The 13,967-nt window shown below is 45.9% G+C and overlaps 1 protein-coding gene across 2 annotated transcripts in view; it reads left to right on the plus strand.

Annotated features, from left to right (window-relative positions):
* The window catches only part of anapc1 (anaphase promoting complex subunit 1), a 248,134-nt gene that overhangs the window by 47,660 nt on the left and 186,507 nt on the right, over nucleotides 1-13,967 (plus strand). For both annotated transcript variants that reach the window (XM_078212275.1, XM_078212276.1), the window contains exons 13-15: nucleotides 3,796-3,861; nucleotides 7,070-7,201; nucleotides 13,298-13,435. In XM_078212275.1, coding sequence (XP_078068401.1) covers nucleotides 3,796-3,861; nucleotides 7,070-7,201; nucleotides 13,298-13,435 — 336 coding nt within the window. The remainder of the gene's footprint in view (nucleotides 1-3,795; nucleotides 3,862-7,069; nucleotides 7,202-13,297; nucleotides 13,436-13,967) is intronic.

The following is a 13,967-nucleotide window of genomic DNA, read 5'->3' on the forward strand; positions in this document are numbered from 1 at the left end:
GTTGCAGAACGTGTTAAATTTTCATGAGATTGAAAACCAGGCTCTCAATTCTGCCTGCTTTCCACTGATAACCGTGCGGCTTGATCTTGGTGTCAGATAAAGCTCGGCACAACATCGTGGGCCAAAGGGCCTGTTCTGTGCTGTACTGTTCTATGTTCTATAAGACTGGCTCAACATGCGGATTTAATAACCGATATGCATTTACTCTCAGTGAAAATATATGTGCGGAAAAGCAGTATTCTGCATTTCATTACATCGAAACATTGAAAATAGGAGCAGGAGAAGGCCATTCGGCCCTTTGAGCCTGTTCCATCAATCATTATGATCATGGCTGATCATCCAGCTCAATAGCCTGATCCCCCTTCCCCACATATCCTTCGCCCTAAGTGCTGTATCTGACTTGAAAACATACAGTTTTGGCTTCAACTGCTTTCTGTGGTAGTGAATTCCACAGGCTGACCCCACTCTCTGGGTGAAGAAATTTCTCCCCATCTCTGCCCTAAACGATCTAACCTGTATCCTCAGACTGTGACCCCTTGTTCTGGACACTCCCACCATCAGGAACATCCTGCTCCTGTTAGAATTTTATAGGTTTCTATAAGATCCCCACTCATTCTTCTGAACTCCAGCGAATACAATTCTAACTGAATCAGTCTCTCCTCGTACGTCAGTCTTGCCATCCCAGGAATCAGTCTGGTAAACCTTCTCTGCACTCCTTCGAGAACAAGAATTTCCTTCCTCAGATAAGGAGACCTAAACAATATTCCAGATGTGGCCTCACCAAGGCCCTGTATAATTGCATCAAGACATTCCTGCTCCTGCACTCGAATCCTGTCGTTATGAAGGCCAACAGGACTGCCTTTTTGACTGCCTGCTGCACCTGAATGCTTACCTTTGCTGATATCGTTTTTGTCCCAGTCTAATTTTACAAACAATGTCACGGGGCTTTTTTGGATGGTAAATCTCACCGAGACTCTACCAATTGTGCACGTGCATTGTGGAATGGAGGTCCTTTGCCTCGTTCCCTGAGTTCCCTCACAATGGGCGGCATGGTGGCACAATGGTTAACACTGCTGCCTCACACTGCCAAAGACCCGGGGTCAATTCCTGGCTTGGGTGACTGTCAGTGCGGAGTCTGCACCTTCTCCCCGTGTCTGCGTGAGTTTCTTCCGGGTGCTCCGGTTTCCTCCTGCAGTCCGAAAGACGTGCTGTTTAGGTCGTAATCGCTGGGTCAAAATCCTGGAATTCCCTCCCTAGCGGCATTGTGGGTCAACCCATCGAACATGGACTGCAGCGATTCAAGAAGGCAGCTCACCACCACCTTCTCAAGGGCAACTAGCGATGGGCAATAAATGTTGGCCAGCCAGCGACGCCCATGTCCCACAAATGAATTTTTGAAAAGGTGCATTGGCCAAGCTAAATTTGCCCTCAGTGTACCCAAACGGTCCCGGAGTGTGGCGACTAGGGGATTTTCAATGTAACCTCATTGCAGTGTTAATGTAAGCCTACTTGTGACACTAATAATAAAGGGCGGCACGGTGGCACAGTGGTTAGCACTGCTGCCTCAGCACCAGGGAACTGGGGTCGATTCCCGGCCTGGGTCACTGTCTGTGTGGAGTTTGCACATTCTCCCCGTGTCTGTGTGGGTTTCCTCCGGATGCTCCAGTTTCCTCCCACAGTCCAAAGATGTGGTGGATTGGCCGTGCTAAATTGTCCCTTTGTGTCAGGGGGACTAGCTAGGGTAAATGCCTGGAGTTATGGGGATAGTGCCTGGGTGGGACTGTGGTCAGTGCAGACTCGATGGGCTGAATGGCCTCCTTCTGCACTGTAGGATTCTATGATTGATTTAATAAATACACTTCAAACAATGGGGAGAACCCTGGATTGCACCCGATGCTTGTCCCCAGTGATGTAACAGTGAACGCCAGCTCAGGGGCTGAAACAACTCTCTCCTGCTCCAAGTCACAAGATGTTGGCATGCCTATATCTACTCATACTGTGTCGCCCCAGTTTAAAACAAGAATTGCGTTTGTTATTATGCAGTGAATGGTGTAAAAGCTGCAGTTAGAACTCATGGCAACCAAGCTGCTATTGCTTTCTGAGCAGGTTTGAGCACCTTGCCAGTGAATCATGGTGATTGGTTTGGTGACAAATATCCAATTCCATGTACAGATTTATTTCTATTAAAATGATAAACAATTTATTTGATATGTTGACACTTGCCATTGAGGAGCGATGGCTGAGAATGAAATAAGCAACGAAAACAGCAAAAGCGATAAATAATAAAGCAGATTGATTGGATATGGTTTAAGGACACAGCACATCTCATTGTTCAGATGACCCAATTAAGTGATGTGGCCATTTATAACATAGTTTGAAGTATTAGTGACTGGAGACACACAGCAATTAATTTGTTCGCCTGATGACATCTGTCTACATACTTATAGCTTGCGGCCTTCCACAGACTTGTTGATACTGTTTGCATTTAGAATGGATTCCCGTGATCCAATGATGGTGTTGTCAAATTAACTCTCCTCTGTACACTTAACCTAAACACCCACCCTATTCACAATCGTATCTAAAATCAGAGAGTGGATGCAGGGCAGAAAGAGGCCATTTGGCCCATCGAGTCTGCACTGACTCTCCGAAAGACCATCCCACCCAGCCCTATCCCCGTAACCCGCTGCATTTGCCATGGCTGATCCAACCAAACTGCACATCCCTCGACACTAAGGAGCGATTTATAATGGCCAATCCACATAACCTGCACATCTTAGGACATCGTAATTCATGCATTCCGACCTACGGACTTAGTCAGCCGTGTTCCCTGTACATAATAAGTGCTGAAATGGGGACAGAATGATTTGTTCCCAAACAACTACTTCAGTGGTGGGATAAAGTTTATTGATTAGTGACACAAGTAGGCTTACATTAGTACTGCAATGAAGTTACTGTGAAAATCCCCCAGTCGCCACACTCCGGCACCTGTTTGGGTACACTGAGGGAGAATTTAGCATGGCCAATGCACCTAAACAGCATGTCTTTTGAACTGTGGGAGGAAACTGGAGCACCCGGAGGAAACCCACGCAGACACAGGGAGAACGTGCAGACTCTGCACAGACAGTGACCCAAGCCGGGAATCGAACCTGGGTCCCTGGCGCTATGAGGCAGCTGTGCTAACGACTTTGCCACCATGCCACCCTGGACTGTATATATTATAGGGTATAAAGCGGTATATATTAGTGTTTTCTTTATCCCCATATTGTGAATGGTCGACCTTGGTTGGCACAGTGATTAGTACTGTTGCCTCATAGCGCCAGGGACCCAGGTTCGATTCCCGGCTTGGGTCACTGTCTGTGTGGAGTCTGCACGTTCTCCCTGTGTCTGCGTGGATTCCTTCCGGGTGCTCCGGTTTCCTCCCACAGTCCGAAAGACGTGCTGGTTAGGTGCATTGGCCATGCTAAGTTCTCTCTCGGTGTACCCAAACAGGCGCCAGCGTGTGGCGACTAGGAGATTTTCACAGTAACTTCATTGCAGTGTTGATGTAAGGCTACTTGTGATACTAATAAATAAACTTTAGATCTTAAGACAGAGGGACATGTTCCACCTTTCCAAATTTACATTTACCAGAGGCTACAACAGCTCCCTTTTCTAGTGTGTAGTTCTTCTCCTTCCATACCCATTATGAAGTGTGCGTACAATCGTAACTTCTGTTTTACAAATTATTTAGACTCCGAGAAACGTTGGCATTGATTTTGCAGCTTTATTCCTCCTTTGTCTTCTCTTTGTGAACAGAGTGTCAACACGATGGTGATCCTGGAAAGTAACGGCAATCTGGTGCTGTACACCGGCATTATTCGGGTAAGTTGCGATGGGACTTTAACGTTTGCAATGAGTTGCCAGGCCCCTGCTTCCTGTAAAGTTTAAAACCAGTCACTTTCAAGGTAGAAGTTGCACGTGTTTTGCAGGGATTGCGTTAAAAAGAAAAATAAGGATGCAAATGCATTAGAAGCAGTTCAGAGAGGGTTTAGACTAATACCAGGAATGGGTGGGTCGTCTTATGAGGAAAGGTTGGACAGGTTCGGCTGGTATCCGTTGGAGCATAGAAGAGTAAGAGGCAACTTGATTGAAACCTTTCTGACCTTAAGGGGTTGATGTGGAGAGGATGTTCCGTCTTGTGGGAGAATCTCGAACCAGGGGTCACCGTCATAAAAATAAGGGATCGCCCATGACCTCTCTATCTCAAAAGGCAGTAGAAGAAGAGTCTTTGAATAGTCTTAGGGCAGAGATAGACATTATCATGATTAATCAGGGAGTGAAAGGTTACAGGGGTAGGCAGGAAAATGGGGTTGAGGTTACAATCAGATCAGCCACCATCTTATTGAATGGCGGAGCAGGCTCGAGGGGCCGAGTGGTCAACCACTGCTCCCAATTTGTATGTTTGCACCTTTTGCAACCCCAGTCCCAAAACGCTTTCCAGCTGTTGAAGTACTTTGAGTTGAAATGTAGGGAAACGCAGCAGCCAATTTGTCCACTGCCATCTCCCCCAAACAGCAAAGCGATAATGACCAGATGAGCTGTGTTGATGTTGGTTGAAGGATGAATGCTGGGATGGGACTTGAGCCGACAACAATCTGACTCCACAGCAAGAATGCTGCGTTAGAATGTAACCGGTGACAACTTTGTGTTGGATGTAATGTGACCAATGGTAACAAGCTGTAAGGGTCAGCTGACCCAGTAAACCGTGGAACCGATTACAGAATGATGTGATGGTCAACTGACTTACTATAAATAAGAACCTCTTGGGAATTGTGGGGAGCTTGGAGTGGCCCAGGGCGAAGGCCCAAGTTTGCAGTAATGAATCCTTTCTTTGATTTATAAGTTGGAGTAAGTTTTGTTGTATTTTTATTATCTGCATTTGAAGAGTTCTTTCTGAAGAAACATGCTGCTCCATCCCAAGGCTGGCACAGATTTTGACCCATAAATCGCGTGCATAATTCCTGAGGCAGACTGTTTTACACGGGTCATCTTTTATTCAGAAAAACACACTATAAACACTGTTGCCACAAGAGCAGGTCAGAGGCTGGGAATCTTACAGTGAGTAACTTACTTGTTAACTCCCTAAAGTCTTTCCACCATCTACAAAGCACATGACGGAATGCTCTCCACTTGCCTGGATGAGCGCAGCTCCAATCTTGTTCACGGTGGCACAGTAGTTAGCTCTGCTGCCTCACAGCACCAGGGTTGACTGACCGACCTTGTGTGGCTGTCTGTGTGGAGTTTGCGTGTCCCCATGTCTGCGTGGGTTTCTTTTGGGTGCTCCACAGTTCAAAGATGTGCAGGTTAGATGGATTGGCCATGCTAAATTGTTCTTTAGTGTCCCAGGATGTGCAAGTGAGATGGATTGGCCATGTTAAATTCCCCTGAGTGTCCAAAGGTGTGAAGGTTAGGAGGATTAACCAAGGTAAATGTGTGGGGTTACGAGGGTGGGGTGGGGGTGGGAGTGGGAGTGGGAGTTGGTGCGGTTAAGTAGGATGCTCTTTCGGAGAGCCGATGCAGACTCAATGGGCCAAATGGCCTCTATCTGCACTGTAGGGATTCTTTGGATTCTATGGAAGAGGTTCAGTATCATCCAGGACAAAGCAGCCCGCTTGATTGGGACCTCATTCATCACCTTCAACATCCACTCCCTTGGTGCCAACAGTGTGGACCATCTACAAGATGCACTGCAACAACTCATCAAAACTCTTCAGCAGCACCTTCCAAACCTGTGACCTCTACCACCTAGGAAGACACGGGACCTCCGCCACTGGAAATTCCCCTGCAAACCACCCACTATCCTGACCCAGAACTTTATCATCTTTCCTTCATTGTCACTGAGTTAAAACTCAGCTGCTGGAATTTTACCACTTTGCCTGCCCGAGGCTCGTAAGATCCCGCCCGAGGCCAACATTCTCCGGTAAAATTCCGGCCAGGAACTCCTTTCCCCGCAGCACTGAGGGTGTACCTACACAGTAAGAAGTCTCACAACACCAGGTTAAAGTCCCAACAGGTTTATTTGGTAGCAAAAGCCACTAGCTTTCGGAGCACTGCTCCTTCGTCAGGTGAGTGGGAGTTCTGTTCACAAACAGGGCATATAAAGACACAAACTCAATTTACAAAATAATGGTTGGAATGTAAGTCTTTACAGGTAATCAAGTCTTAAAGGTACAGACAATGTGAGTGGAGAGAGGATTAAGCACAGGTTAAAGAGATGTGTATTGTCTCCAGCCAGGACAGTTAGTGAGATTTTGCAAGCCCAGGCAAGTCGTGGGGGTTACAGATAGTGTGACATGAACCCAAGATCCCGGTTGAGGCCGTCCTCATGTGTGCGGAACTTGGCTATCAGTCTCTGCTCAGTGACTTTGTGTTGTCGTGTGTCGTGAAGGCCGCCTTGGAGAATGCTTACCCGAAGATCAGAGGCCGAATGCCCGTGACCGCTGAAGTGCTCCCCAACAGGAAGAGAACACTCTTGCCTGGTGATTGTCGAGCGGTGTTCATTCATCTGTTGTCGTAGTGTACCTACACCACAGTGGTTCAGGAATGTGGTTCACCACACCTTCCAAAGAGCAATTAGGAATGGGCAGAAGTGCTGGCCTAGCCAGTGGTGCCCACACACTGTGAAGGAATAATAATTTAAAAATCTGAGTATTCCCAACTCACTGGCCTAGAATCACTCCTGCTTCACAAAAATGTCACCTTTACCTGTAGGACTATACATACTCGCATAAAAACTGAAAGTGCTTGAAAGTTTCAGCAGTTCTGGCAGCGTCTGTGGGGAGAGAAACTGAGTTACCGTTTCCAGTCCGTATAAGTTTAATTTTGTTTCTCTATCCACAGTTGCTGCCTGAGTTTTCCCAGCATTTTCTGTTTGAATTTCAGATTTCCAGCATTTGCAGTATTTTGCTTTCATTCAAGACATTCTCCATGTTCCTCAGAAAAATACGATCGTTAGCACTTTCCAGAAAGGCCTCGATTGTTTTATGGTCTTTGTAAATTAACATGTCGGTTTGAAATGTTTCTTTTAAAGGTCGGAAAGGTGTTCATTGCTGGACTTCCAACTCCCTCACTGTCCAACACATTACCACGGCCCAGCACTCCGCTGGGCAGTGTTAGCACGCCGGCGAGACCTTCCACCAGACACCCTGGTACACTGGATGAGGTACGATTCTTAACAAGTTGTTCATCCGCCATAGCTTAATGCTGTTTGTTATAGAGTATTACACTGGGGACACTAAGCATCTTCCTATTTGAATATACATGCCGATGCCTTTAGTAAGTGAGCATGCGCGAGTGACGGTATTGTAGCGCGGGCTTGCGTGGGTTATTATTGTAGCCACGCAGAACCTGTGCATAGCTGCCACCAGGTTCTATGTCCACGTTGCACTGTTTACTTTGTATTTTTGTAAGTAAAGAAGATTAACCATCAAAATGCCTTTGTCTCCCTTTGTCAAGTTACCACACTGTTCTCCAAAAGCGGGCGGCATGGCAGCATAGCGGTTAGCACTGCTGCCTCACAGCGCCAGGGACCCGGGTTCAATTCCGGCCTTGGGTGATTGCCTGTGTGGAGTTTGCACATTCTCCCTGTGTCTGCGTGGGTTTCCTCCGGGTGTTCCGGTTTCCTCCCACAGTCCAAAGATGTGCAGGTTAGGTTGGTTGGCCATGCTAAATTGCCCCATAGTGTCAGTGGGACTAGCAGGATAAATACATGGGATTATGGGGATAGGGTCTGGGTGGGATTGTGATTGGTGCAGACTCGATGGGCTGAATGGCCTCCTCCTGCACTGTAGGGATTCTATGATTTTTACAATTTTGGGATAAATTCTGCCTCTTCCAGAAATTGACCAATTGAGTTGAGTTCTGGAATATAGAATCATAGTGTCCCTACAGTGCAGAAAGAGGCCATTCAGCCCATTGAGTCTTCACTGATTCTCTGACAGAGTCCCGGCCCTCTCCCCCTGCAAGCCCGCACATTCACCATGGCTAATCCATTGAAACTGCATATCTTATTAACATAGAAAGTAGAAGCAGGAAGAGGCCATTCGACTCTTCAAGCCTGCTCTGCCATTCATTTTGGTCATGGCCGATCATCAGATTCAATATCCTGATCTTCCCTCCCCCCCCCCATATCCCTTGATTCCTTTGACCCCAAGAGCTATATCTAATTTCTTCTTGAAATCACACAATGTTTTGGCCTCAACTACTTTCTGTGGTAGTGAATTCCACACATTCACCACCCTCTGGGTGAAGAAATTTCTCGTCACTCCAATTCTAAAAGGTTTATCCCTTATCCTGAAACTATGACCCCTAGTTCTGGACTCCCCCACCATCAGGAACATTCTTTCTGAATCAACCCTGTTTAATCCTGTTAAAATTTTCTAAGTTTCTATGAGATACCCTCTCTTCTAAATACCAATGAATACAATCCTAAAGCTACTTAGTGTCTCTTCATTTGACAGACCTGCCATCCCAGGAATCAGTCTGGTAAATCTTCGCTGTATTCTCTCTATGGCAAGGACATCCATCCTCAGATAAGGACACCAAAACTGCACACAATATTCTAGGTGTGGCCTCACCAATGCTCTGTACAATTGCAGTAAAACATCATTATCCCTATACTCAAATCCTCTCTCTATGAAGGCCAACAGACCATTTGCCTTCTTTACTGCCTACTGTACCTGTATCTTGGGATACAAGCGGGCAATTTCGCATGGCTAATCCAGCTAGCCTGCGCATCTTTTGACTGGGAGGAAAGCAGAGTGCTTCATTTCAGTGCTAAATGACCTGTCCCTTATTCTGAGTCTATGTCCGCTGGTTCTAGACCCTCCAGCCAGGGGAAACATCCTTCCAGCATCTATCCTCTGGAGCCTTGAAAGAATTTTGTGTGTTTGAACGACATCACCTCTCATTGTTCTAAACTCCAGAGAATAAAGGCCCAGTCTACTTAACCTTTCCTCGTAGGACAATTCCTCCATCCCAGGAATTAGTTTGGTGATCCTCCGTTGCACCACCTCTATGGCCAGTATCTCTTTCCTTGGGTAAGGAGACCAGAATTGAATACAATAACTGCAGGTGTGGTCTCATTAAGGTTCCATATAATTGCAGTAAGATATCCTCACTCCTGTTGGATTCATTCATTCATTTGAAGAGATGAGGGGACAACACTGGTTTAAGTTTTAAAATGTTTTTTTATTGAAAACTTAAAGAATTAATCATGACACAAGGGAAGAAAAGCGAACTTGGAGATTGGTTTCTCAGCCAGATCCTTGAACTGTACTGAACTGAACTTGAACTGAAAACTGAACACACACACTAAAGTCAAAAATATATTTCAACCCTTATCTTGTTATTAGAAGTGTTTTTCGCATGCTGTCTCCATCTAGAAAAACGATCCTTGCAGCCGCTGTTATGGGAAACTGTCGTTTGCCTGCATTGTGTACCCTTCAGGAATTTAGCCAATTTTTAGCTAACCCATCATGCCTTCTGATTCTACATGCAGTCAAGCTAGCTACAGTTGTTCAGCTGCGCCGAGTTAGTTAACTCCTACGTCTAGCATTTGAATGTAATTGTGCATGGACAGAAATATCTTAAAATGAAGTCTTTGCATCGACTGAAGCAAACAGGGCTAAGCATACACAGGATCCCTCACTCCTGTACTCCGATCCTCTTGTAATAAAGGCCAACATTGCATTTGCCGCCTTAATTGCTTGCTGTAGCTGCAGATTAGCATTCAGTGACTCATGAACAAGGGCACCCGTGTCCCTTTGAAACTCCAGCCCCTCGCCTTTTAAGAAATCCCCAATACCTCTATTTGCTTCAGCATTGGTTCGGTGAATGACAGCAATTTCCATGTTATACCAACTCTTTAATGTTGGTGGCACTGCAGAATGCTTCACACAGCACTGACTAGGTGTCTCTGAAGCAACTTTGACACAGAGGTACTTTAATAACAACTTATCTTACACAGTGCCTTCAGCGTAATGAAACATCCCAGGGGTTTTATAAAACAAAGTATGACACCGAAGGAGATATTAGGTTAGATGACCAAAGGTTTGGTTGAAGAATTAGGTTTTAAGGAGGAAAGTGAGGTGGAAAGGTGTAGGGAGGGAGTTCCAGAGCGTGGGGCCTGAGCAACTTATGGCCACCAGTGGTGGAGCAATTATAATTGGACATACACAAGGCGGCCTTCGCGACACACGACAGCGCAGAGTCGCGGAGCAGAAACTGATAGCCAGGTTCCGCACACACAAGGACGGCCTCAACCGGGATATTGGGTTTATGTCACACTATTTCACATAAATATTTCTGCTTTTTTCCTCCTGAGTCTTTATCATGCGATCCTAGAATCAGAATTTATGTCACACTATTTGTAACTCCCACAGTTGCGTGGACCTGCAGAGTTTCACTGGCTGTCTTGTCTGGAGACAATACACATCTTTTTAGCCTGTCTTGATGCTCTCTCCACTCCCATTGTTTTGTTTCTTAAAGACTGGATTAGTTGTAAGTATTCGCATTCCAACCATTATTCATGTAAATTGAGTCTGTGTCTTATAAGTTCTGTTTGTGAACAGAATTCCCACTCACCTGAAGAAGGGGCTCAGAGCCTCGAAAGCCTGTGTGGCTTTTGCTACCAAATAAACCTGTTGGACTTTAACCTGGTGTTGTTAAACTTCTTACTGTGCATACACAAGAGGCCAGAGTTAGAGGAGCACAGATATTATGGATATCTGCAAATAAATTGCTCTTTTAACTGGTAGCTAAATGGGGAGGCGGTAACGCAGTGGCATTGTCACTGGACTAGTAATCTAGAGACCCAGGATAATGTTCTGGGGACCCATGTTCAAATCCCGCCATGGCAGACGGTGAAATTTAAATTCAATTTTTAAAAAATCTGGAGTTAAAAGTCTAATGATAATGAAACCCGTGTCGATTGTCGGAAAAACCCATCTGGTTCACTAACTTCCTTTTGGGAAGGAAGTCTACCGTCCTTACCTGGTCTGGCCTACATATGGCTCCAGAGCCACAGCAACGTGGTTGACTCTTAAATGCCCTCTGAAATGGCCTAGCAAGCCATTCAGTTCAAGGGTAATTAGGGATGGGCAATAAATGCTGGCCCGGTCAGTGGCACCTACATCCCCTGAATGAATAAAAAAAAGCTCTGCCAGTTTTCCTGAAGTGGAGATGCCGGTGTTGGACTGGGGTAAACACAGTAAGAGTTTTAACAACACCAGGCTAAAGTCCAACAGGTTTATTTGGTAGCAAATGCCATTAGCTTTCGGAGCGCTGCTCCTTCGTCAGATGGGGTGGAAATCTGCTCTCAAACAGGGCATACAGAGACACAAAATCAAGTTACAGAATACTGATTAGAATGTGAATCTCTACAGCCAACGAGGTCTTAAAGATACAGACAATGTGAGTGGAGGGAGCATTAAGCACAGGTTAAAGAGATGTGTATTGTCTCCAGACAGGAGAACAGTTTTCCTGAAGTCAGACTGTGTGGTATTATTGCGTGTCGGTGGTGAGTGTTGTTTAGACTACATGATAGCAAAATACTTTTCTATGAGGGACCGTTGATCCTGTGTATGGTTTGCTTCATTTATGCCACAACTTCATTTTAAGATATTTCTGCCTATGGAATTACGTTTAAATGCTAAGCTTAAAAAATTAACTAACTTAACTTTAGCTTGACTACATTTTAAAACACAGAAAGCATGCTGGGTTAGCTTGAAAATTGACTGCATTTTTGGAAAGTACAATGCCAGTCGAAACAAGCTTTTTCATAAACCAAACAAGGTTTTTCATCAACAACATCTTAAGGGCCGTGAGATATAGGGTCATAGAGGTTCACAGCATGGAAACAGGCCCTTCAACCCAACTTGTCCATGCCGCCCTTTTTTTAAAATGGATATATGGATAAAGATGGATATATAGGTGTGCAAGTCCACAAATCCTTGAAGGTGGCAACACAGGTGGAGAAGGTGGTGAAGAAGGCATATGGTATGCTTGCCTTTATAGGATGGGGTATAGAGTATAAAAGCTGGAGTCTGATGATGCAGCTGTATAGAACGCTGGTTAGGCCACATTTGGAGTACTGCGTCCAGTTCTGGTCGCCGCACTACCAGAAGCACGTGGAGGCATTGGAGAGAGTGCAGAGAAGGTTTATCAGGATGTTGCCTGGTATGGAGGGTCTTAGCTATGAGGAGAGATTGGGTAGACTGGGGTTGTTCTCCTTGGAAAGACGGAGAATGAGGGGAGATCTAATAGAGGTATACAAGATTATGAAGGGTAATGATAGGGTGAACAGTGGGAAGCTTTTTCCCAGGTCGGAGGTGACGATCACGAGGGGTCACGGGCTCAAGCTGAGAGGGGCGAAGTATAACTCAGACATCAGAGGGACGTTTTTTACACAGAGGGTGGTGGGGGCCTGGAATGCGCTGCCAAGTAGGGTGGTGGAGGCAGGCACGCTGACATTGTTCAAGACTTACCTGGATAGTCACATGAGCAGCCTGGGAATGGAGGGATACAAACGATTGGTCTAGTTGGACCAAGGAGCGGCACAGGCTTGGAGGGCCGAAGGGCCTGTTTCCTGTGCTGTACTGTTCTTTGTTCTTTATTGTGGAACTGTGTGTTCAGTTCAGCCTGTTTTCGAGTTGTGTTTTGATTAGTACAGGACTGGCAGGGGTGGCACAGTGTTTAGCACTGCTTCCTCACAGTGCCAGGGACCCGAATTCAATTCCGGCCTCGGGTCACTGTCTGTGTGGAGTTTGCACATTCTCCCCGTGTCTGCGTGGGTTTCCTACAGGTGCTCCGGTTTCCTCCCACAGTCCGAAAGACGTGCTGATCAGGTTGATTGGCCATGCGAAATTGCGCCTTAGTGTCAGGGGGATTAGGAGGGTAAATACATGGGGTTGTGGGGATGTGGATTGTTGTCGGTGTAGGCTCGATGGGCCAAGTTGCGGCCTCCTGCACTGCAGGTTCTATGATAAGAAGCCAGTCTCTCTCTCTCTCTCTCTCTCTCATTCTCTCTCCAGTGTTCCTCTTTCTGTTGCTTTCTGTAATGGTTTAATTTTAAGTTCTGTTCAATAAAATAAATTTATTTAAATTCCATATCAGTGCAGTCTTTGTCTATTCAAAGGAATGAATGAACCCTACAGGGACAATCAATATTTTGCAAGTCATGTTTAAGAGAAAGTAGTCAATGACAGGGTTTTTGTGAGGAAATTATTATTAATTGGGTTTTTGTTTTGTTAATCCACAGGCTGTGTGGCCCTCTCCAGTCCCCGAGCTGAATGATTCCACGAAGATTCACGACTCATACATGGATGATTGCACTTTCCACCAGATTGGAACATACATTCACTCCCTGCGCGATCCTGTTCAGAACAGAGTTACCCTGGTACGTTAGTATTTGTGGACCTGGTCAGTGCACGCAACAACATTCTGGGTTTGACATCGGTGGTTGGGCCATGCTTAGCTGTGCTGAATATTTTCTTAAAACTACGAGGATATTGGACACCTACAATAGGAGGCACAATGTAATCTGGACCCTACTATCCCAGGGGTGGGCACAGTAAGTAGTCTCACAACACCAGGTTAAAGTCCAACAGGCTTATTTGGTAGCACAAGCTTTCGGAGCACTGCTCCTTGATCAGGTGAGTGGAGAGTTAGAACATAGAACATAGAACATTACAGCGCAGAACAGGCCCTTCGGCCCACGATGTTGCACCGACCAGTTAAAAAAAAACTGTGACCCTCCAACCTAAACCAATTTCTTTTCGTCCATGAACCTATCTACGGATCTCTTAAACGCCCCCAAACTAGGCGCATTTACTACTGATGCTGGCAGGGCATTCCAATCCCTCACCACCCTCTGGGTAAAGAACCTACCCCTGACATCGGTTCTATAACTACCCCCCCTCAATTTAAAG

The sequence above is a fragment of the Mustelus asterias genome, chromosome 5 (genome assembly GCF_964213995.1).
Source record: "Mustelus asterias chromosome 5, sMusAst1.hap1.1, whole genome shotgun sequence".
Classification (NCBI taxonomy): domain Eukaryota; kingdom Metazoa; phylum Chordata; class Chondrichthyes; order Carcharhiniformes; family Triakidae; genus Mustelus; species Mustelus asterias.